Below are 21861 nucleotides of genomic sequence, written 5' to 3' on the forward strand. Positions count from 1 at the left end.
ACCCTGCCCTGCTCTGCCCTCCCACCAGCTCCGTGCTGCTCCCCCAGCCCTGTGAGCCCACACCAGTCACTCAGGCACATCCCCTTCATCAGGAGTGACACGGCAGCCCCTGAGCCCCTGTCCCTGCAGAGGGTCTGGAGGGTGGGAGGCAGTGCCTGGCACCAGGCTACTTGCGTGCTAACACATGCAGCATTCGGGGCAAGCCCCACGCCAAGAGCCGTGTACGGACTTGAGGATGGCCAGGGAGACGTTCTGCTTCCACGGGCTGTCCTTGCGCATCCCGATCCCAAAGCCGGAGCGGAAGAAAAGCTCCCCCGTCGTCACCAGGTCACACTTCTGGGAGGCTTCGAACTCCAGCACTGCTGAGTCCCAGATGAAGGCGTGGAGCTTGCTGGACACCGAGAGAACAGACAGGTCAGGATGGGCAGCCAGCTGGTCTGCAGCCACCGTGGGAACAACCAGGGTGCTCCCAGCCCCAGTTCAACCATTGACTAGCATCACCCTCCTCCCAGGAGGGTCTGTGCTGCCAGCAGGCAAAAGGCTTGGCACAATTTTGGAAGAGGAGTGTGAGGGGTTTCCATGGGACTTGAAGCCACCAGCCTTGCACAGAAGCAACTGCAGAGGCCAGAAAGGGAAGCCATGGCCAGGGCCAGGGCTCCAAGGGTGCCTTTCACCACACAGACCTTGTGCTCTCCATCCTGAGACCTGGTACACACTAGGACTGGGAAAATCCCACCTAGCACCAACTGGGCAGGTCCCATCAAGCCATGCTTTGACTGCAGCTCCCCCCAGGTTTGCATCAGCCCTGCTTGCTCCACCAAACTGCAGCCCCCCTGAAAACTCTTCCCAGCATGGTCAGATGAAGCTCTGGCCCCACTCACTTGTCCCTGACTGCCTGGATGGCTTCGGCAGCGCTCTCGTAGTTGTGTTTCTCCATGTGCCGGTACATGGTGCTCAGCTCCACCTGCCGTCGGAAGTAGATGTCCACCGAACTCTGCTTCACCGTGGCATAGATGAACTTATCAGAGGGGTTGCGCAGCTGAAAGGCAAGGGCAGAGGTCCCATTTCTTCTGTCCTTCATCAACCAAATTCATCCCAAAGCTCTGTTTCCTATTTTCCCATCCCCTTCAGGGACCTGTTTCCCAGAGAAGACTTTGATCTCCTCAGCAGACATGAAGGTGCCATGGGGCAGGGGATGCTGTGGGACCATGGAGGTGGGGCAGCGGATGCTATGGGACAGGGACACTGTGGTGGTGAGGATGCAGGAGGCCTGTGGATGCCATGGGGCTGGCGGTGCTGTGGGCACAGGACGCAGTAGGGCACAGGATGCTGTGGGTCGGCGCTGCTGTGGGGTACGTTCCTGTGTGCCTGGACTGATACACTGTGGCTGTGTCCTTGCCAGAGCAGGAAATGGCTTTGAGGCATGATGGTATCTGCTGAGAGTATTGACTGCACCACAGGGACAATTCATTAGTTATAACTCATCTATAATGAATCGTTTCCTCGTTGGTTAGCGCAGGCTCTCCAGGAACTGTCAGGCAGTTTGGCTGGGTATGTTCTATTTCTGGACAAGGTTTTCCCTGCTGATCCCTCTATCTCTCCATTCCCGCCCCCTGCAGGGGCTCAGACCCACCAGTGACAGCCCCAAGCAGAGCTACCCAGGGCTCAACCCCCTGCCACAGACCCACAACCCTGTTAAAGCAGGGGTCTGGGCACTAAAGCCATATTGTAGGAGTCAAGAGATACCCACTGGAGGCATCTCCTGCTCCTCTGCCCAGAGGTGTACAGGTAAGGGGAAAGGAAGCGAGGGGTCATTACCCGGGGGTCATTGATGCCTGTGATTCTCTCCTCAGGCCGGTCTAACACCAGGAAGGCTGCCAGGTTGGCAGTGTATGAAGCCACAATGATCATAGCAAAGCCAGCCCACACCATGCCAAGAATACGGGCAGAGAAACTCCGGGGAGCACCTGAAGGGAAAGAAAACTGGAACTTGGTCACCAAAGCCACGTCCATCCCACACAACTCCAATGGCAGCTGCAGATGTGCCCCCTCTCTCTGCTCTGCTGGCAGCTGTGCAAGGAGCTCCTGCATGTCCCACACCAAGAAAAACCCACCCCTCCTTCCCAGGCACGATGTGTCCCACCCTGAGCAGATGGGTAATGCTGGGCAGGAGAACAGCACAAGAAGGACCCGTTTCCCACTGCTGACAGTGAGTGGTGGCAGGATGGTCCGCACAGGGAGTGCCTCAGCCCCAGCATCACTGAACGCCCCACGAGACCACCCCACGAGACCACCCCAAGGAAGGCTCAGGGAACAAGGGCTGTACCCAGTCGCTGAATGGTCAGCCAAGGGCATCAGCCCTGACACAGAAAGGAGGCAGTGGAAGAGGGCATGAGCTTCTCCCCCAGCCCTGTCATCCCCCCATCTCAGGGCCAGGGCTGCAGTCCCACTGCATCCTGCAACGCACCTTCTCCGATGCCGGAGTTCAGGAGGACTCCCCAGGAAAACCACATGGCCGAGGAGAGGGTCAGGGCATCTTCCTCCTCCTCCTCGCTGTTCACTTTGAACCGGCCAAATGGGCTGGAAAAGAAGATAGAGACCTCTTCTCATATCCGCTATTCTGGTTCCCAGCCTTCTCTGCTGTGCCCTAAGTGTCCCAATGCAGCCGTACATCGCTCATCCCTACAGACTGTGCCTACACCCCAAACAGGTCCTCACCCCAATGTCCCACTGCCTGCCATGTCCCCTCTGCTGATCTGCAGCCCTGTCCAGCTCACACCAGTACTGGTGGTGGTGTTGGGTTGATGGTTGGACTTGATGATCCTTGAGGTCTTTTCCAACCTTAATGATTCTATTATTCTATGATTCTATGGTCCCGTCACGCTCCTCTCTGAGCCAGAAAGACCATCTGACCCTGTCATCTCCAGCCTCTCCCACTGCAGCACGGGGGGTTCACTGCAGATTAACTGCAAAAGCCTCTGGGCACAGGGCTAATGGGGGGGACAGGCTCCTGCCCTTCAGAGGAGCTGCCTTGGGGTCAAGGAGGGGACTAACTCAGAGCCCAGGAGCTGATGGTCCCCTTGATCAGGCACCAGCATCCCCTTGGTCTGGCAGGCATGTTCCCACATATCCAGGTGCTGGGTACCCCACATATTTATATATCTCATCTTAGCAGCAGCCGGAGAGACCAGGAGCCTCAGCCCAGGACTGGTGGGGCAGAGAAAGTGGGTCTAGCTCCTGCGAGACACCCCTGAAGGGCTGCAGGGCTGTGCCTAAGACACTGAGGGGAGCCAGGGTATGGTTCACAGGGGCACGTCCCTGTCCCTGTCCCCTTAGGTGACCCAAAGTGCACTCACCTGAATCGGTCCAAGAGGTACAACATCACTGCCACCACGTGCACGGACAGCCCCACCAGCAGCCACAGCGTGCTCTGGAAGGGCTGCATGAATGAGTCCAGGGTGCTGCGGGGGATTTCCTAGCACACAGGAGAGAGGGCAACAGCGCTGGCACCCATCATGCCAGCACCTTGCCCACCCAGCTGGGCTCACAGGGGTCCTGCCCTGCTCTGAGCTCCTTCTCCACTGCACAGAAAGGCTCAGGGTGGCTGAGACAAGAGCCAGCATTAAACCAGGAACCTGTAGACCAGCAAAGGCTGGGATTTGTGGCTGCCCTGGGGTGAGCAGCTGGAGGAGCCGGGCACGGTGCAGGCATGGCATGTGTCTGCAAACTGGGGAGCAAGGAGCACCTCTCCTGTTCCACAAAACATCCCATCCCAGCCCATACCTTCTTCACAAGGATGGTCAGGCCCTGGTACTTGAAGGCCTTGGAGAATTCAATGTACTGTGCCCGCTCGTTGTTGATGGTGAGGGGAGCCACGATCATGTCTGCTTGGCCGCTCAGCAACTCCCCCATCATCCCGTTCCACTCCTTCTTGTTGCTGTTGTTGACCTGCCAGAGAGCCAGCACTGGATCAGTCCACTGCCCTGACACCGGTCCCCCACGAGCCAGGACCCCCACACACGGTGGATGCCCTGAACTGAGCTCCCAAACCCACCCCTGCTCCAGGGAAGGGCCGGGGGGTGTTTCAACACACAATGAAGGCAAAAGAGACATCACAGGCTGCACAAACTCACCCGCTCTTGGGTACCAAATTTACCATCAGCCACCAGGTGAACCTCGTAGGTGAAGTTCATCACCCCCGCCAGCCGGATGAGCAGGTCAATGCAGAAGCCATAGCAGCACAGTGCCACCGTGGGACGGCCTGTGGGCGGGAGAAAAGGGTGGAGGGGACGAGTGGAGGCAGCCCTTTGCCAGAGACCCCATGCGGGATCCATGGCTGTCCCCAGCCAGAGCAGCCCCCTGCGTGGCTCTGGTTTCATGCAAGACGTAATTGTGTTATCCAGGCATTGCCATCTGCCTTGACAGCCCCCTCCCACCGCCTCCATTGCCTGTGGGTGCAAGGGAAGCAGCAGCGTGGGAAGAACGCAAACTGGGGGGGGGTCTCATCCATTTGCTATGTCCCAGTAAGCTGGTACTACTGACCCATGGCAAGGGACAGAGGGGGCTTAGCAGATGCAGGCTGTGCTGGAGGAATGCCAACATGAGCCTGTGAGGTTGAACTCAGCCCAGGACACAATTTGGGGTTTGGGGCAGGGGGTTGTGCACAGGAAAGTGTGATGGGCCAACAGGATGCACTTCAGGTGGTTTTTGGCAAGCCTGGCATGGCTAAGCAGCTCACTCTCCACCAGGTTCTCACTCCTAATCCTGTAAGAGGCTTTCTGTAAAAACATTATTTGGAACTGGTGTTTTTAGTACCCATGCAGCAGGTGCCAATGCGCGTTAGGGTACTTGCTTCTGCCTGTGATCAAGGCAAAGAGAACTGGAGCATGTCAGGATGCAATCCCCTAAAACAGCCCTGGAGCCCACCCAGAAGGGACAGTGTGAAAGTCATCTGTTGGGGTCAAAAACCTGAATGCCAGTGCCCAGTTATGGCACAACCCTACTGTGAGGCTGAAGGGATGGGGGGGCATTAGGGGGCTGAATGTGCTGTCACCTTTCTGCTCCTCATCCTCTGGGCCTCCTGTGTGACTGAGCACCCTCTCTTGGGACATGAGTCTTCATCAACGGGGGGGGGCTGGGGGAGCTGCTGCGCTCACCACCAGAGTGAGTTACCTGGGATGGTCTCGTTGGGTCCAGTGCAAAAGACCTTTTTCACGGGGTCTCCATTGATGGTGAACTCCTCCCTGCATGTCCCGTCTGCTTGCGTGGGCTTCACATACACAAAGGGCTCTTGGTGGATCGTCACAATCTGCAGGGCAAAACACAGACACCTGCTGGTCTCCGTTCCCCACAGAGCTATGTCCCCCGCTGTGGGGAGCTGGGCTGCCTGCTCCATGCAACCATGGCCAAAATCCCATGGTGCCCTCCTCAGCTGCCATCCCAGCACGCGAGACCACTCAGCCCAGCAGCAGGACCTGTCTTTGGCATGGGGAACATTTGCTTTCCATGCACCCATGACGAGGACAGACACCTGCTGGTCTCCGTTCCCCACAGAGCTATGTCCCCCGCTGTGGGGAGCTGGGCTGCCTGCTCCATGCAACCATGGCCAAAATCCCATGGTGCCCTCCTCAGCTGCCATCCCAGCACGCGAGACCACTCAGCCCAGCAGCAGGACCTGTCTTTGGCATGGGGAACATTTGCTTTCCATGCACCCATGACGAGGAACAGCCATATCAGCATCCTCTGTGTGACACTTCCACCTCGGCCTCAACAGCAGGCTGACGAGAGCCACAGCACAGCCAGGATTAGTGCCCCGAATGGTGCTCCAGACCCTGTCCCACTGCCCCAAGCTAATGCAGGTCTTTCAGTCCTGGTCTGGACCTTTCAGTAAAGCAGCATCCCAACGCACTGCACCATCTCTGCAGGAAACTGGTGGGAACGTGTGGGTTCCCTTGGCTGAACAGCAGGACAAGGGAACTTTCATGTTGGTAAGACTAGACTGCCCAGGATCCAGTCACTAGAGTGGCTGCTGGGCTGCATTTGAGGGAAGGGCATGAGAAGCAAAGCAAGAGTGGCAGGACCTTCTTCCATTGTCACCTCCAGCTTCTGGCCGTCAGCTCTTCAGGGATTTCGTGAGCCCAACATTGCAGCCACCACCCCACCCACCCTGAGCTGGCTTGTTTAATCTCCTTTTCAACCTATTTCCTTCTGGTCTCTGCACTGCCAAGCAGCAACAGGCTCCAGAACTGAACCATGCCTTTGCCAAAGGAGCCCATCCTTGTATTTCCTGCAAACCTGTGCCAGGTGCCCTCTGGCTCCCAATCATGAGGAGCGGTGAGCACCTTACCCCTGCATCCCTCCTCTGCTGTTCTCTTTCCAAACCAAAGGATGCCTGCCACCCTATCTAGTTTGTCTCCAGCTGGAAGTTGTGCTCTAGCTCTGAATGCCCTCCAGTACCTTCTCTAAGCTGTTCTGCTTTATCCTCTCCAAGATGGCAGGTGCCCTGGGTTTGCAAATGCTCCTGACAGCTGCAGAGGCAGCAGTGGAAGTGGGAGGCAGATGAAGTCACAGCTATGCATGCAGAGAGCTGAGGAGACCTGCCACTCCCTAATGCCATTTGCTCTTACCTTCAACTTGGTTGACATCTGATAGCCTTGAGGTTTCTCGGTTTCTCCCCCTGGCCAGATAATCTTCCGGTCATTGGTCAGGACCTGCAATCAGTCCCAGAGGAAGGAGATAGACATGAGGCCATAGGCAGACACCCCAGTTCACACATCCCTCCTACCCAACCTGTCCAGGTCTGTACATACATGGCTGCCGTTGTAAATCCCAACTTGGACCAGTTTCCGATTCTGCAGGTTCATGATGCTGTAGTTGGCAAACTTCCTGTCCCCATCCTCATTGAATTCCACCCGCCCGGTGACACCCTCCGAGTACTTGGAGGACATCAGCACCCTGTGGAGAGAAACACCACAAGGCCAACCTAGAAAACCTGCTGTGGCCACTGGGACACCTAAGAAGGCATCAGAAAGGCAAATGCTTTCTCTCAGTTGCTCGCCATATGCCTACTACCCCCTAGAAGTCCAGTCAAGGCTACTTCTGTTCTCTTCATAGCCCTGTGGACATCCCCTCCTGGTGGACAGTCAGTTTCCTGAATGTTGCACTGCCATATCTGTTGACATTGCCCCTTGTTTTTCACCAGATCAATCCCATTTCCATAAGGAATGATCTGTCCCACAGCACCCAAGGACACCTTCCACTGGGGGTCCCTTGGGAGCTGTGTCCATGCCACTGCTCCTGCTGCTTCTGGCTGGCACCAGCCCATCACAGCCTGGGCATTGTCCCAGGCATGCACATATATACACCAAGGGGACAACGAGACCCCAAACCCTGGAAAGACAATAATGAAGACACAGAAGACTTGCCCGCGCCACTTGCAGTGCACCGTAGAGAACAACTTTGAATAGCTCATGCCAAAGATTGTGTTGCTGCAGAGGACACCAGGAATTTTTCTAAAATAATCTTCAAACTTTGCAGGTTCCAAGCTCAACACAACCCAGATCTCCAGAAAGGGCATCCCACAGAGACCATGACCATGTCTGCAGGGAGCAACCCCTGGCACAAGATCCCACTGCCAAAAGCAACACCCTGGTGCCAGGTAGCACGCTGCAGAGAGCAGCCCTCCTGCACGAGGAGCCATGCTGCAAAGGAAATTGCTGCTTTACCCAGGTCCAGCCTGCAGAAGAGGCTCTTGTGGCTCCAGCATCTGCAGTGGTGCAGCACAAAACCCCATGCAGCACAAAGATTGGGTTCTGGGGAATGTATGGAGCATCTGCCGATACACTGCCCACAGCAGCGACATCCAGCACGTGCATGCTCTGGTCGGCTGGGACCCCACTACCCGAAGAGACAGCAACAGTTTGCTGCAGCAGAGAGCAGCCTGCCCCATGCATGGAGATCTTGTGCCCCCATGCTGCAGCACCGAAATGTTCATCAAGAAACGTGTCTGCAGCACTGAGCTCTGATTTGACACTAATATCCCCCTACCCTGATTTGGCAGAAAACCCCCTTTCTCCCCTCTGCCACCCACAGAATCAAGATCCAGACCAGAGGAGATCATCCCCCCATAGCCCATATATCTTCCTTAGAGTCATTCCCTGCCCATGCTGATCTCAGCTGTCCACGTGCTGCCCAGGAGAGCATGGGTTGGCGTGGACTGAATTGGTGCCCGGCACCAGGATGATGCCTAAACAGCCTGGACAAACTGGGGGTCAGTGCCTGAGCCCGTGTCCTGGCCAATTTTCTAGGACAGATGTAGCCCTGACATCTGAATCATGCAGGAGTGTCCAAGCCATCCTGTGCCACATGCCTCAGAGCTCTAGCGACAGGTCCTCTGAACAAAGCCACCATGCTGCCCCTTTCCACGTGCTCCCACCTTTGCCAGCTCTCTCCCAGCAGTTCCTCTGCTCCCTCCATCAGGACCCTTCCCCAAATACCTCTTGAAAAGGGGTCCTGTCTTCCAGATATTGGTGTTTCCCACACAGCCCCGTGGCGGGTCTGTGATATTCTCCTTCTCAAACAAGTCGTGCACAGCCTGGGCCACCACCGCCACGGCGTCACTGATGTGAGCTGACTCGTTCTTCCCATTGATGAGCTGCAAACCAATGACTCCTGCCGCAAGCAGAGGGAGGGAGGCAGGTCAGCACCGCCGGGTGTGCTGGTTGCTCCAACATTACCCCTGTGCCCAGGGCTTGGGGACCAGCAAACACCCAGTTATGGGCTGAGGACACCTTGGACACAGCTGGGGACTTGCCTGAGCTTCAAGCAGGGGCAGGCAGGGGACGTGGCTGCAACGGTGCTGGGCTGGCACCGTCCTGCCTGCTGGAGGGGGACTGGGGGCAGCTCTGGGGACCACTGTGCCCTGTGCTCCATCCCCATGGCATTGTTCAAGCCTTTCCCCTGGGTGATGGTCAGCCTGCAGAGCCCCAGTGAGCTGATTCGGGGCATGGCAGCATGGCCAAGACTGCTGGACTGCTCTCTCCATATGGGGGCAAAGGGAGTTGGGAGCAGTGTGTGGGACCCTCTGCTCACTTGGGACCACCCTGGCATTGCATTCCCCCAGCCCAAGGGGTCCCTGGGAGGGCAGATGCTGCTCGTCCCAGCTCCAAGCAGGCTCCTCCAAGCCTGGCCGACGGCGGGACGGGTGCCTGTGGTGGGTGCCTACCATCAGGGGCGTAACGCAGGGCATTGCCTGATATCTCCCGTTCCCCCACCAGCCACACGTAGCCGGAGCCTGTCATATTGAGCATGGCTGCTGATCTGTACACCGTGGCCGCATCATCCTCACTGCAATGAGAAGAAGGGAATGGCAATGTGGCTCCAGGTGCTGGATGGCCCCTTTCCTCCTGTATCCAATCCCAAGGGGGGGGCAGCACCAGGGAAAACTCATCCTTAGGCAGCCCTCCTCTGATAACTGGTTTTCCCAAGCAATGGCTAATTCCTTGATGCAATGGGATCTTTCTCTCACCTTCCTCTAATCCCACAGCACCCAGCACTGCCGAGCATCTGCACATCTGGCCCGTTCCTTACTGCTCACCACCTATAAGCACATGGGCAACGAGACTCCCCTCCTTCACAGGTGGATTAGGACACATCACAGGTAACTACTGCTGCTTCTGCAGCTGCTAACACTTTGCAGGACAGGCAGACATCTCACACTCATGATTGCAAGCTCCCTGGCCAGCTGCACCCACAGCACAGCATCCACCACCTGCCTGGGACATTCCCAGGTTTTCTCCCTGGTTTTCTCCCATGTTCCTGGAAAGGACAACATGCCCCAAATCTGCACTGACCCCAGCTCTCGGCAGTGTTGCAAAGGGAGAGTGAGGAGATGGGAGCAGGGAGGGGAAGGGACGGCTCTGCTTTACCTGGCAGAAAGGATGATGACACGAGCCTCCAGCTCTTTGGCCTCCAGCAGCAGCGACGTCACGTTTTTGGTTCCAGGGTCAAACTGAAGCACTTTCTCAGCCTGTGATTAGTGTGAGCAAAGCTGGTTAGTGCGGGAGCCCCAGGACTGCTTGTGAGAGCCATGCTATCTAGAAAAGGGTCAAGAGAATTCATTAAACTGCACAAAAGTCTGCTAAATAAGGTTGGTTAATAGCTATTTTTTTTCTTTTTTCTTTTCTTTCTTTTCTTTCTTTCCTTCCTTCCTTTATCTTTTAAGATTCTGGCTTTTTGGTGTTTGGTTTTGGTTTTTCTTTTTTTTTTTTTTTGCACTGTGCATGCAAACGGAAGTCAATCAAGACCCAAAAAGAGGCGTGCATTGTACAGGAAAGAGAAAAAGGCTTTGAAATGCAATTGAAAACTCAAACGAGTGTTGTTTTTCAAAAACATGGGAAATGAAAAAAACATATTGCACAGGGTTAACCTTTGGGAGTAAAAGTGAACAACTTACACCAAGGAACCGTTTCCTTTGGGGAGGAAAGGGGGTTGGTTCAACTTTCCAAAAAAAAAAACCAACAAAAAAACTTGCAAGTTAATTACTGGTTCACATGCATGTTTCAAAAAGAAATCCTTCCAGGGTCAGCTGGCTAGGTTTCCATTCTCAAGTCCAAACCAAACTATCTCAACATAAACACGTGCTACCAAGATACATAGTCATGGATCTTTTTTTTTTCTTTCTTTCTTTTCTTTTTTCTCTTTCTCTTTTTTTTTTTTTTCTTTTTTATTTTTCTGGTGGCTGTGGCTATTTTTCATTTGCTAGTTAGGTTGGTGGGCGGCGTGCATTTCCATGCATATATACCTTGGGTCCTCGCTTGTTGTCATAGGAAAGTTGGTCGAGGTTTTCATAGTTCCTTTTTTTACTCTGATGAATAATGTGCACAGAGAAAATATGTAGACACAGAAGAATATTATAAACAGTTGAAAATGACGTGTAGTAAAGCAATCCAACATCCACCTCCTCCTCCACTGTTTGCTAAAGGGTCTCTATAACGCTGGAGCTCGCAAAAACCACTATCAGGAGAGAGTGCCTCAGCTCTCACGGGAGCGTCACGGTGCAAAGCCGTACCGGTTAGAGCAAGCCTGAGGGTCACAGCTGGTGCGATGCAGTTGCATTTCCCTTGTGGGACTGGGGAATTCTTCAGCAAGAAATTTTTATCTTAAACTCAGAAACAATCTACGCATCTCTAAGGGCCTAAGTGGTGGGATTGCCATGGAATTACTGTGGAAGTAAAGGACAAAATGTTGTGTACGGAAAGTGCTGGACAAACACAAACTCTTACAGTTAAGAGTATCAGCATTGCTACCGTCACTCTTATCATTACAATCCCGTTCACCCTAGGAGAATTCACAGCAAGTGAGGTGCCTCAGCTGAACTTCTCAGCTCCTGCAAGGAGGGAGCAGATTTTTGGAGCTCTGTTGCCATCCAAAAGAGAAAGAAAAAGCTCTCTACGTCCCATGTTGGTGCAAAGCGTGGCGATATGAAGCAATGGTGATCATGGGATGACATTGCAGCTATTACCTGGTGCCTGGGGAGGACTGAGGGCACTTTGCAGCTCAGTGGCACGCAGGTGGCCCTGCAAGGCTCAGCTGCCAGAGACCATGGTGCCTGTACCCTGGCCCTGTGCATGGCTGGTGGGGTTCCCTCCGTGGTGGTCTCCATGCTGCTGGCCGGAGCATCGCGCCCAGACTGGGGCAGGCAGTTCCGCATGCACTGACCCTGCAGACAACGGACCGGAGCAGAGTCCCTGCTCCTCCCGTCTCCTGCCTGAGACAGCTCTGCGGCTCAGCCCCAAACGGGCCAGGGGCACGAAACCTGCTCTGGAGGGTTCCTCTCCTCCAGGCAGCATGCTGAGGGCTGATGGCTTCTGCTCTCAGAAGCCTTGGCCCTGCATCAGCGTGCACAGAGCCCTGAGGATCTTCCTGTGAGCAGCCCCTGTGGTCATGCCAGTAGAATCACCCCAATCCTGCCTGCAGGACAGTGCTTGGCAGGTTTTGGTGGGACATGGTCTTCTTGTCCCCGTCCCACCCCAGCTGGGCATCCCTAACCTGTGTGTGTAGGGTACAGGACATGGCTCTATTCTGATCTCCATTTCGCAGCATCTTATGGCAATGGCAACCAATCCCTGCCAGGAACTCAACCATTTACACCCCATACTGCAAGGGTTCGTGTTCCCAGGTCACTCCTTAGGCAGCCAGGTTTTATCTCTGCATCTTGCTTTCCAAACTAAAGAGCTTGCCTCTTCCTGAGCACTCAGAGTAGTTTTTGGCAGGACATTTTCCCAGGTCTCCTTTCCGTACAGCTGTGTAATCTTTCCTTTCTTCTCCTTGGACACTGCCTGACGGGTTTTTCATTGCTCAAAGAAGTTGGGTCCTTGCAAGGAAAAGTATCTGAAGAGGCAAAATCTGCTTGGAGCCCAGGTCTGCCTTCACTTCGGATGATGTCCACAGCGACGATTTTTTCAGCAGTTTCTTAGGGTCTGCTCAGATTGCAGTGAGACCTGGAGTAACAACTGCCTCCAGTGAGAACAGAGCTGCAGCAGGACAGTGGGAATATAATATTCTCCAGTGATGACATATTGTCCACTTTTCCTCAGACACCATCAATTTAGCCACAAACTCAGTCATTCATCTTGCAGCCTCCAGCCATGAATTGCCTTGTGTGCCTGGGATGCACCTTGACCCAAGCTGGTCAGCAAAGTGAAGCAGAGTCTTGGCTGCAGCAAAGCTGGACCTGATGGCACCTGATCACCTCTGCCTCCCCCTGTCCCCATCCCTATTGCTAGAACTAGACCAGTAACATCTCCTCTTTTTCCTGTTTTTTCATGTGGTCCCACAGCCCTTCCCTGCTCCTCAGCCCATGTTTTACGCAGGGACCCACAAATTCAAAATTAATTTTCCACCATGTTCTCCAGCATTACTCAAAAAATTACGACTTCATGAACACCACTGTCCCAGAGAAAGGGAGCCAGCACGCCAGGGACCTGCCACCTCTGACGTGGACAAGCTCTGATTTTCACAGTGTCTGGCACTCCCTCCTGAACCCGAGCAGCGTTGGTGCAATGCTGCCTGCCCAGAAGAATGAGCAGAGTCGTACTGGGATGTAGCAGTAGTTCCAGGCTGATTTACTGCGGGCAGACCTAAGCCAAGGCTAGCACGCGGGGTGTGCCAGGGCTGGCCAGCCTGGCCCAAGTGCTGGGCTCCAAACACCTGCTTGAAATGTGAGTCCATGCAATAGTGCTTGAGTGACACCCAGGATCAGCACAGACTGCAGGGGACAAGCCATTCTCAGATCCAAGAGCTCAGGTGGGCAGGTGAGCCTCTGACCCATAGCAGATCCCCCAGGTCCTCAGGGGCTGTGATCCAAGCCTTGAAGAGGTCAAGAGCAGGTCTCCTGCCTGCTCCATCCCCAAGACCCAGGCTTCCCTTGAGGAGGTTGGGGAGGGCTCCAGGGTACACTTCACAGCATGAAGAGAGTCAGCACACCACTGATTAGATGAGCAATTAGACAGCAGAAGAGATTGAGGAGGACAGGAAAGCCCCAACAGGAGCATCTACCACCTTCAAGACCAGGCAGACCAGTCAATCTGACCACATCAAGCTCCTCAAAGGAAAAAGAAAGAAGATGCAGTGGCACGTCCCAAAGGGAAGACAAGATGATCTACCACCACAGAGCACACGTCCCAGGCTGGAGGACTTCCAGGCCATTTGCAGTAGCCCAGTGGCTGCCAGGAGACACCAAGACATGTTGTAGATGCTGTGCAAATGTGGGGCAGGTTTAAGGACAGAGCCTCTCTCTCCCCCATCTTTTAAGCCCCAGATCTCAAAGACTTTCCTGTAGGATGGACAGGCTGAAGAATAAAGACACCCTGTGCCTGGGAGCATTGCACGGAGCAAGCAGGGAGTGGAGGCATGAGAGGGAGCAGCAAAAGGGGATGCCCGGCCCTGCAGGAAAACAGAAAGTATAAATCAAAAGATGCAAGGAAAGGGACAACAGACTGGCAGTGGAAACAACCTTTCCACAGCTCTCCCTGGGTGAGGGACACCGTACTGGGAAGAGGGAAATACTGGCCCACTGTCACCCAGAGGGAAGCTGCCTTTGGAGGCAGGAGGATCCCACCATGGTTGGTGGCACACCAGTGTCTCATGATGGCCTGGGATGCAGCAAGGATGAAACTTCTTGGACACCACCACCAAAAACAGAAGCCTGTTGGTCAGTGTGGCTTGTGCCAGCCAACTGCCAAATGTCCATCAGCTGCTGCTGGGGCTGGAGAAGATCAGGTTGTGGTCCCTGCCTGTGACCCAGGAGGGAGCAGCCAAGATACAAGTGCCTGCCCTGATGCTGCTGAAGACTTGGAGATGGGCTCGGACTCTGCCCATCCAAAGGGGACCTCACCCTGCCTCAGGCAAGAGGATGTGCTGGGACTTCACCCCATAGGGCAGGAGGTGGTTCCTTGCCTTCTGGACAGATGCCTGCCTTTGAAGCACTGCAGCCAAATGGCTCCCTGCGTTCTCCTTCTCTGCTTGGCTTGAAGGCTTGCTTGGTCCTTCTACTCAACAGCAGCAGGTCAGTGGTAGTCGTCCTGAATTTGTAGCAGGCTTGGGGACCTCTTCTGCCTCCCTCCCTGCTTCCCTGCATGGCCCTGAGTGCAGGTGCAGTGCACCTCCTCGATAAAGCTGCTCCCGCCAGCCGCGACCGCCCTCTCGTAACAGCATGAGGTGTCAGGAAAGCAGCGTTTGGCATGTGCTTCAATGGAGATGGGACCAGGGGCGTCAGCCTGCAGCTGCAGAGCCGCCAGCTTTATAGAGAGGGTGCATTATACCTCTGCGCATCAACGCGCCGGCTGCCCTTGCCCCTCCTAAGCCGCTAAGGTGAGCTCCGGTTAGCCAATTCAGAAGCTGCTTTTCGGGGTTGGTTTGGCTCTGCTGGGTCTGCCTGGCCCCGGGGTGGCTGGAATGGGGCAGGTGCTTCCCTAAGCTGAGCGATTGGTCCTCTCCTTAGGTGGGAATCTTGGGCGAGGCATTTGCAGAGCTCCAGGTTATCCTTCCCTTCATTTTGTAGTCGATTTACATGTAGGAGATTTTGACCATGGCAAAGCAAGTGAAATGAATAAAGTACAAAGTTCTGTCAGGTACTAGTCAGACACTGTTGATGCTTTAAGCATGTTAGCCATGTTACAATGGAAAGAAAAGGTGTTTTACATACAGAAATCTACATACATACAACAGCCCGAGACTTCTAGTTTTGTTGTTGTTAAACAAAGCTACAAGACAATGTTCAGGAACTGACCTTGGACTCTCTCTCCTCCAAGAGGGTCTCCAGCTTCTTTTGTGCAGCACGACCTTCGTGGTCGTCACTGACTATCAGAATGACGTGATTCCAGTTGAAGACTCTCATCATCTCAAACCAGACGTTGGCCTGGTGAGAGTATGGTGGGACCGTGCGCAAAAAGGACAGGTGGATGCTCTGCAAGGAAGAACAAGAGCTAAACATAGACTGGTTGGGTTGTCGGCCAGGGTGCGTCTCGGGGACCGGGCAGGTTGGCATGGACGGGGCTGGGATCGCGAGGCCAAAGAGGCAGAGAAGCAATTTTTGGTAGACCTCTGGGCTGCACGCCTTGAGCTAGCCCCTGGGACCTGCACTCCATTCTTTTGTCTGAGAAGCAAACCCTGGCTATGATTAAACCCTCTGTGGTTAATCCAGCGTGTGGCAGAGAGGGTTTGTTGCTTTGTGGTCTGTACATACGTGGTGGAGCAACGACCTGTCAGCAACGTTCAGTGCAAATATAGCCTTTCCTCTTGAGTTTTTGAAAATATTACTGAGCAAGGGACATCAAAAAGAAAACAAATTCCCATCAGAGAGTGACAAGGAGCAGTAGCAGGTACTCACGTATATATATTAGTTATTTGTCGTGAGAGAGGTTCAGAAAAGCAGTTCTGCAATGTGCTGTTTGGCTGTTTCTAGGTCAGCCTGTTCTCCAGCAGCACACAGGAGGAGGCAGCTCCGGGCTCACGCACTAGCTAACCTATCTGATTTGGTTAAAGACATCATTATGGTTGGATGAGCAACCAATAGCAATTCCAACCTAATTAACTACAGCACTCTTTGGGGAGCAATCGGACCAAAAGCTGTAGCTGACAGAGAGGTTTCAAAAAATTGCAGCATTTCAAAAGGCCCTAGAGTCAAATATTAGAAAATTAAAGTGCTTATGCTCAGCATGGACGCTGCTCAACAAACCAGCTACGTGCTGGAGGGGGGCAGAAGTCTGACCAGGAGAGGACAAAAAGGAAAGCACCATAATATTTCTTTTTTAAGGCTGAAATGGTCCTCTGGACCAAACAGGGCTTGTCTAGACCTGCTCATCCAGGGACCTGCCCCAGAAATGTCCTGAATGGGCCAAAGCAATTCACTCTGGAAGCGAAAGGGCACCATGTCCACCATGGAGGAGGAATGGGCAGACCCAATAATGTCTGGAATGGGCAGACCCAATAATGTCTTTTCCTCACGCTCAACATGGTGATAAAGTCAAACCTAACCATGCAACGTATAGAAAATACTGCAGCCCCCCAGTCATGGTCAGGTCTCCCTGCAGTGGGGCAGCATGTCTGCTCTGCTGCCCTGGACCAAAACACAGGAATACGGAGGCAGCAGCAAAAGCACCAAAGCACTGGAAACATTTCCTAGTTACAGAAGACTGAGAAGAACCATGGATGTTTAATCAAAGGAGGAAACAAACCAGGACAGCCATACCAAGCTCCTCAGACCTGCAGCTCTGTATGACTGATACAAACTTTCCCAATTACATGAAGAGCAGGAGAAACGCACCTTACCCCACAAGCCCAGTACTAATCAATGGGGTCAGGAAGAAGCCCCATAGGGACAAAAAAGGGAAGGTCTCCACACCAACATGGTGTTCAAGCTGTTCTTGGAGTCAGCAGAGACGCCCAGGTAGTTCCAGGTTCAGCTCTGGGGCTTGGGCCAGGGGCACACAAGATGGGTCTGAGCATTTTTAATTTTTAATCCCTGAGTATTTTAAATTGGTCTAAGGAAAACCAGGGAAAATGAAAATGGAAAAAAATCAGAAGAGAGAAAATAAATTTAAAAAGAACAGAATAGCTAATAGTTTAAAAAAAAAAAAAATCCAGGCTAAAAAAATAAAAATTCTAACTTAAAATTGTTTCAGTCCCTTTTTGAAATGAGAACACCTTGGCCATTTTAATAGGTGGCATCCAATTATTTTCTAGTTTCCCCACTAGCTTGCAAAAATGCTGTTTAAACTGATTGTGACTTTCCTAAGTGTTGTAAATATAGAGCACTAGGTTCAAATGAACAAATTTTACTGCAAACTTGTTGGCCAACAACTTGGTTTAACAGTTCAGGCAAATTTACTTTCTGAGGTGGTGTCAAAAGGGTCACGGACTCACTATGATGATATCTCGCCTCTCAGATTACAGAATGGTAATTTTTAAGTAGGAGAACAAAGAAAAACTAATTGCAAATGCTGAGTGGAGATTTCAGGGTGAGCGCTCACATTCTGTACTCTGCTTTTGAAGCACTTGGGACTCCCGAACTTCTCTGCCAGGCCCAAAAATTGGAAAAAAAATGTCAGTAAAGTCCCCCAAAGGTTAACAAGTCCAACCTGTGATGTGCAGAGGCAGCTGGGAACTGGGTTTGTGCAGTTCGACAACTCCTGTCACAGCAGAGGCAGTGACGCCCCCCAGGTCTCCGGCAAATCCCTCTGAACCCAGCACAGAGCTCTCCTGGCCATGGGACACGTGGGGACATGGGGCTGTACTGCCAAGTTTGTGGATGCAATGACTTATGCATCATAGTTAGCCCATTTTTAGACAAATAACCTCAGTCAAGGGGAACTACTTTTCTCCCCACTTGCAGTGCAGCTTCCCAGGCTGACTAACACCGTTTCTGCTGAGCATCGGTTGCCGGTAAGAACACTAATAAAGAAAAACACCCCTCTGAGTGAGCTGTAACTCCTGGGAGGGCAGGAGTGATTATACTGAGACAAGAAATCAGGGGGAAAAGCCATCCCCAGGTCCAGGCTGGAGACAGAGAGAGAGAGAGAGACAGACAGACCTCATTTCAACTACCAGGACCAGTTGCTGGAATGTTGAAATGGCTCCAAGTGCAAAATGACTAAAGCCATTTTCCATCTTTCAGCAGCAGAGCAGGTCTCAGTTAAGAGCTACCCTTGGTCCCCCCCTACACTGCCTCTCTGATGGGGAAAGGTGTGGGGCTCAGCACCTCGGGGCATCCAGCATGTCCCTTCATCCCCATCACACAGGTGTGCTCCCACACGGTCCTGATGAACGGCACCAGACCTTCCCGGCTAGCGATTTGTGCATTTCCCCACGAGCTTCGCTCTCACGCTCTCAGTGCCATTTCATATTTCTCCTATTGTCAAGGCGCCAATGTCATCTCATTTTTTTTGGCTGAGATTCAAAGGGGCTATCAACACCCCCAATGCCACACGGGGAAGAGAAGTACTAAAGCAACAGTCCAGCCTGTCCATTCAGGGGGCCCAGCACAAGAACGTCAGAGTGTGATTCCATGAGGAGTCCAGGAAGGGCTCTCCATAGGGATGGACCCCACGGCGATGGGCACCGCTCTGCTGCCTTCACTGGGAGACCCTCCCCTCTCCTGCTGCAAATCCCTTCTCGTGCCATTTAGAGGTGGCCGGGATCTCAGAGACCTCCTCACCGTACCGGCAGGACTGAGCTAAATGCCGTGAGGATCTCGGTGAAGAAGCAGGTAATGATTTCATAAGATGTTCGCACAAGGAGGCTGCCAAGCCAGAGTGCTCAGCTTGAGAGCTGCAATGCCGATTCTAGAACAAATAGTTCTTCGATTATTGGGAGCAATAACACCTGCTTCCCTCTGGTGTCTTTATTGAAAGACTGCCGACAGCTTGTGGACCACTGTGCTTGCCTGGGGATGCTTCAAGAGCATCAAAAGGTACTGGGCAAACCTGTGCTGAGGCCCACGCCTTTCTCTCCCTGGCAGCTTAGCTTTGGGAGGGCCATAATTAACTCTGAGGCTTCAACCCCCTGTGAAATTTAGCTAAAATTGGCTGATGCCTTCAAACCCAGTCAGGGGCACAAACACAAAGTGATCTTACAAGCTTGTTTCCATAGAAACTAAGCTGAAAGATATAATTTCCTGAATAAAAAAAAACAAAAAAAAAAAAAAAAAAAGCGAGGTGATCACTGGAAACCAAAAAGGGAACCAGCTGAATGTCCCCATGTTACACCAGCCAGCCTGTCCTGAGTGGGTGTGCAGAGCCTCCCACTGTCCTGTCCCATGCCTCCACAGCCCTTTGCTCCACTGTCCCCCACTCCCCTCCCACCTTTGCTGTCCCCTCCAGCTCCTTCCCATCCACTGTTTGATGTCCTCACTCCTCTACCCACCTGGTCCCTGCCTTTGCCCCATCTCCTGCCTGCAACCCCTCTCTCCACATGGAGCTCAAAGTCCTCCAGCCCCTGCTGCTGGGGTGGGAAGGGGGCTGAGGACCAGGCCAGGGAGGCAGGAGCGCTCAGAGGGATGGGACATGCTGGGGGGCCTCTGCCGAGTCTCTGCCCCACCGGCCTGCACCTGCCCAGGTATTCCATGGGGAGCATCTCCCTCCCATGGCAGTGGGTTCCCACTGCTGCAGGGGGTCGCTCCTCCAGCTCTGACAGGAGCCAGGTGGTTTTTACGAACCACATTTGCAGAGAAAAGTTTTTAAATAGGAAAAAAATGGCTGAAGGAGAGTCTGCTGGAGAAGCTCCCACCCCTCAGGGTGAGCACACAAATTCAGCACAAGGTCGTGCTGGAAAAAAGGCTCTGCTGAGATGAAGCTGGGCTGATGACATGCAGGGTCTCCTCTCCCTGCCATTGTGTGCACTGTGACAAGGTTCCTCTCGGTGACATTGCTCATCAGAACTACCTCCTCCCCATGGCAGCATGAACCAAACTCCCCCTGGGCATTTCCTACCTGCTGCCTGCCCTCTCCCTCGTTCTGCCGGCTCTGTTATCATCCCTCTCCTCCTAACAGTGCCTGACGGGACCCTGCCAGGGTGCACAGGTCCCCAGCCCCTGTCACTGCCGTGTCCTTGGCTTGCTGGCTGTCCTACCATGGCTTTACTTAGTGGGAGATGCCACGCCCTGCCACTGCTCCAGCACAGCAGTCCTGCAGGCTGCATCTCTGAGAGCCTCTGCTCCTCCCTCCTGAAATTCGACTTCATTTAGCATGTAGGTGGAGTGACTATTTTTGCACTGAACATTTGCATTGGTGAATATTTACATTTTCCAAGCAACTGCATCTCCGAGAGCCTCTGCTCCTCCCTCCTGAAATTTGACTTCATTATCATGTAGGTGGAGTGACTATTTTTGCACTGAACATTTGCATTGGTGAATATTTACATTTTCCAAGCAAAGACTGATTCGTGCTTCAAAACAGGCCTGATGGCACCCACTGAGCTCGTGCACCTGGATGAAAACCTCCACCGAGGCTGCAATGGCATGTGGTGCCCCGGCTCTGCTCAGCTCCTCCTTTTGCTTTTACTCATCCCAAAATGTCTTCGCAAGATGGGTTACAAGCTGAGCGCCCGGTGGAAGAGCCAGCCAGGGCAGCACCTCATCGCCCTGGCCAGGGCATCACTCCCAGCCCCGCGCAGGGCAGGACCTCATCCAGCCTGAACATCTCCGTGTTTCCACGGGGACAGCAGACAGCAGTTTGGGACCCCGGAATGTGAACCTCATTCTTGAGCACTGGCCAGACTGAATGTCATTTAAAGCCTGGGGACAACTTGTTAGTCAATTCTATTATCTCCACTACCAGTAACAACCAGAGAAGTGAACGCAATCAAATAACCTTCAAGCCCCAGAGATCTCCTGCCCCATGTACAGGCTCCCCAAGGACTCTCCCAGCCCCTCTGCAGCCCCCCTGCACCCGGGGAGCCCCCAGGACCCGGCTGTTGGCAGGGAGCAGGGCGGGAGCTGGGTTGTGCCATTGCCTCGGCTGCAGAGCAGCAAGCCCAGCAGCCTGGCAGAGCAACGCTGCAGAAATCATCCAGCACTATGTAGGTCAATACTGGCAGCTGCGAAAAAAATAATGTGCCGGGGAATGTGGGAGAGAGAGAGAGTGAGAGAGGGAGCAGCGGGTTTAACTGGAGAGGATGGATGGACAGACAGACACACAGCTAGGCAGGGAGCGTAGACATCGTTAACCCTCCTGACGGGCACTCTGGATTTACAGCACATGTATGAGGTACTAGACTAGAAACATGCATCAGTTACCTTATCCGAATATATAGACATGCGTGTTGTCAGACCAATGACAGGGATCCTGTAGAAGCCAGCTGTGTATGATACGGGTGTTGGTGTTAGGTGATCGTTGGGAGCAGGAGGGTGACTAACTAATATTGCATAGACCTGCAGGACAGGATACACGACACAAACATTATTTCACAGGAGCACATCGGCCATCAAGTGTGATTTTTTTTTTTCCCTTTTCCTTTCTGCAACGTTAAACAGCCCCACATTAACATGATAACGGCATTCAAATAACCGGGCACAGCGAGGCAAGGACTGCGCCGGGGAGCGCGGGGTGCTGTGCCACGGCTCAGCTGCAGCCCATGCAGGGGTAATGGGTCTGCTCAGGGTTATATCTTAATACAAATGCCGTGCCCAGCCGCTCTGCTCGCCAAACTAATAACTTTCATGGATTAGAGATTAAAGGGAAACATCTCCCTTACAGTCACACTGTGTAATGCGATTTCTTTAACCACACATTTAATACTCGGTTGTAATTCCCCTCCGAGGACTATTACAAACAAAGTGGTCAGCTGGGACTCTGAGCAGGAGAA

The 21861-nt window shown here is 53.3% G+C and overlaps 1 protein-coding gene across 1 annotated transcript; it reads right to left on the reverse strand.

Annotated features, from left to right (window-relative positions):
* Positions 1–225: 225 nt before the first annotated feature.
* On the reverse strand, positions 226–21427 carry LOC104462831 (glutamate receptor ionotropic, NMDA 1; the record flags this gene model as incomplete). The annotated part of the gene is made up of 16 exons (XM_010074952.1): positions 226–391; positions 882–1039; positions 1819–1967; positions 2468–2580; positions 3357–3475; positions 3784–3948; positions 4134–4261; positions 5173–5308; positions 6627–6710; positions 6810–6954; positions 8496–8670; positions 9224–9345; positions 9927–10027; positions 10802–10864; positions 15290–15466; positions 21293–21427. Coding segments are annotated over 16 exons (2136 nt in total), but the record flags the coding sequence as incomplete, so codon positions are not given.
* Between the last annotated feature and the right edge of the window lie 434 nt (positions 21428–21861).

The sequence above is a fragment of the Pterocles gutturalis genome, unplaced genomic scaffold, assembly GCF_000699245.1.
Source record: "Pterocles gutturalis isolate BGI_N339 unplaced genomic scaffold, ASM69924v1 scaffold1007, whole genome shotgun sequence".
In the NCBI taxonomy this organism is placed as follows: Eukaryota; Metazoa; Chordata; class Aves; order Pterocliformes; family Pteroclidae; genus Pterocles; species Pterocles gutturalis.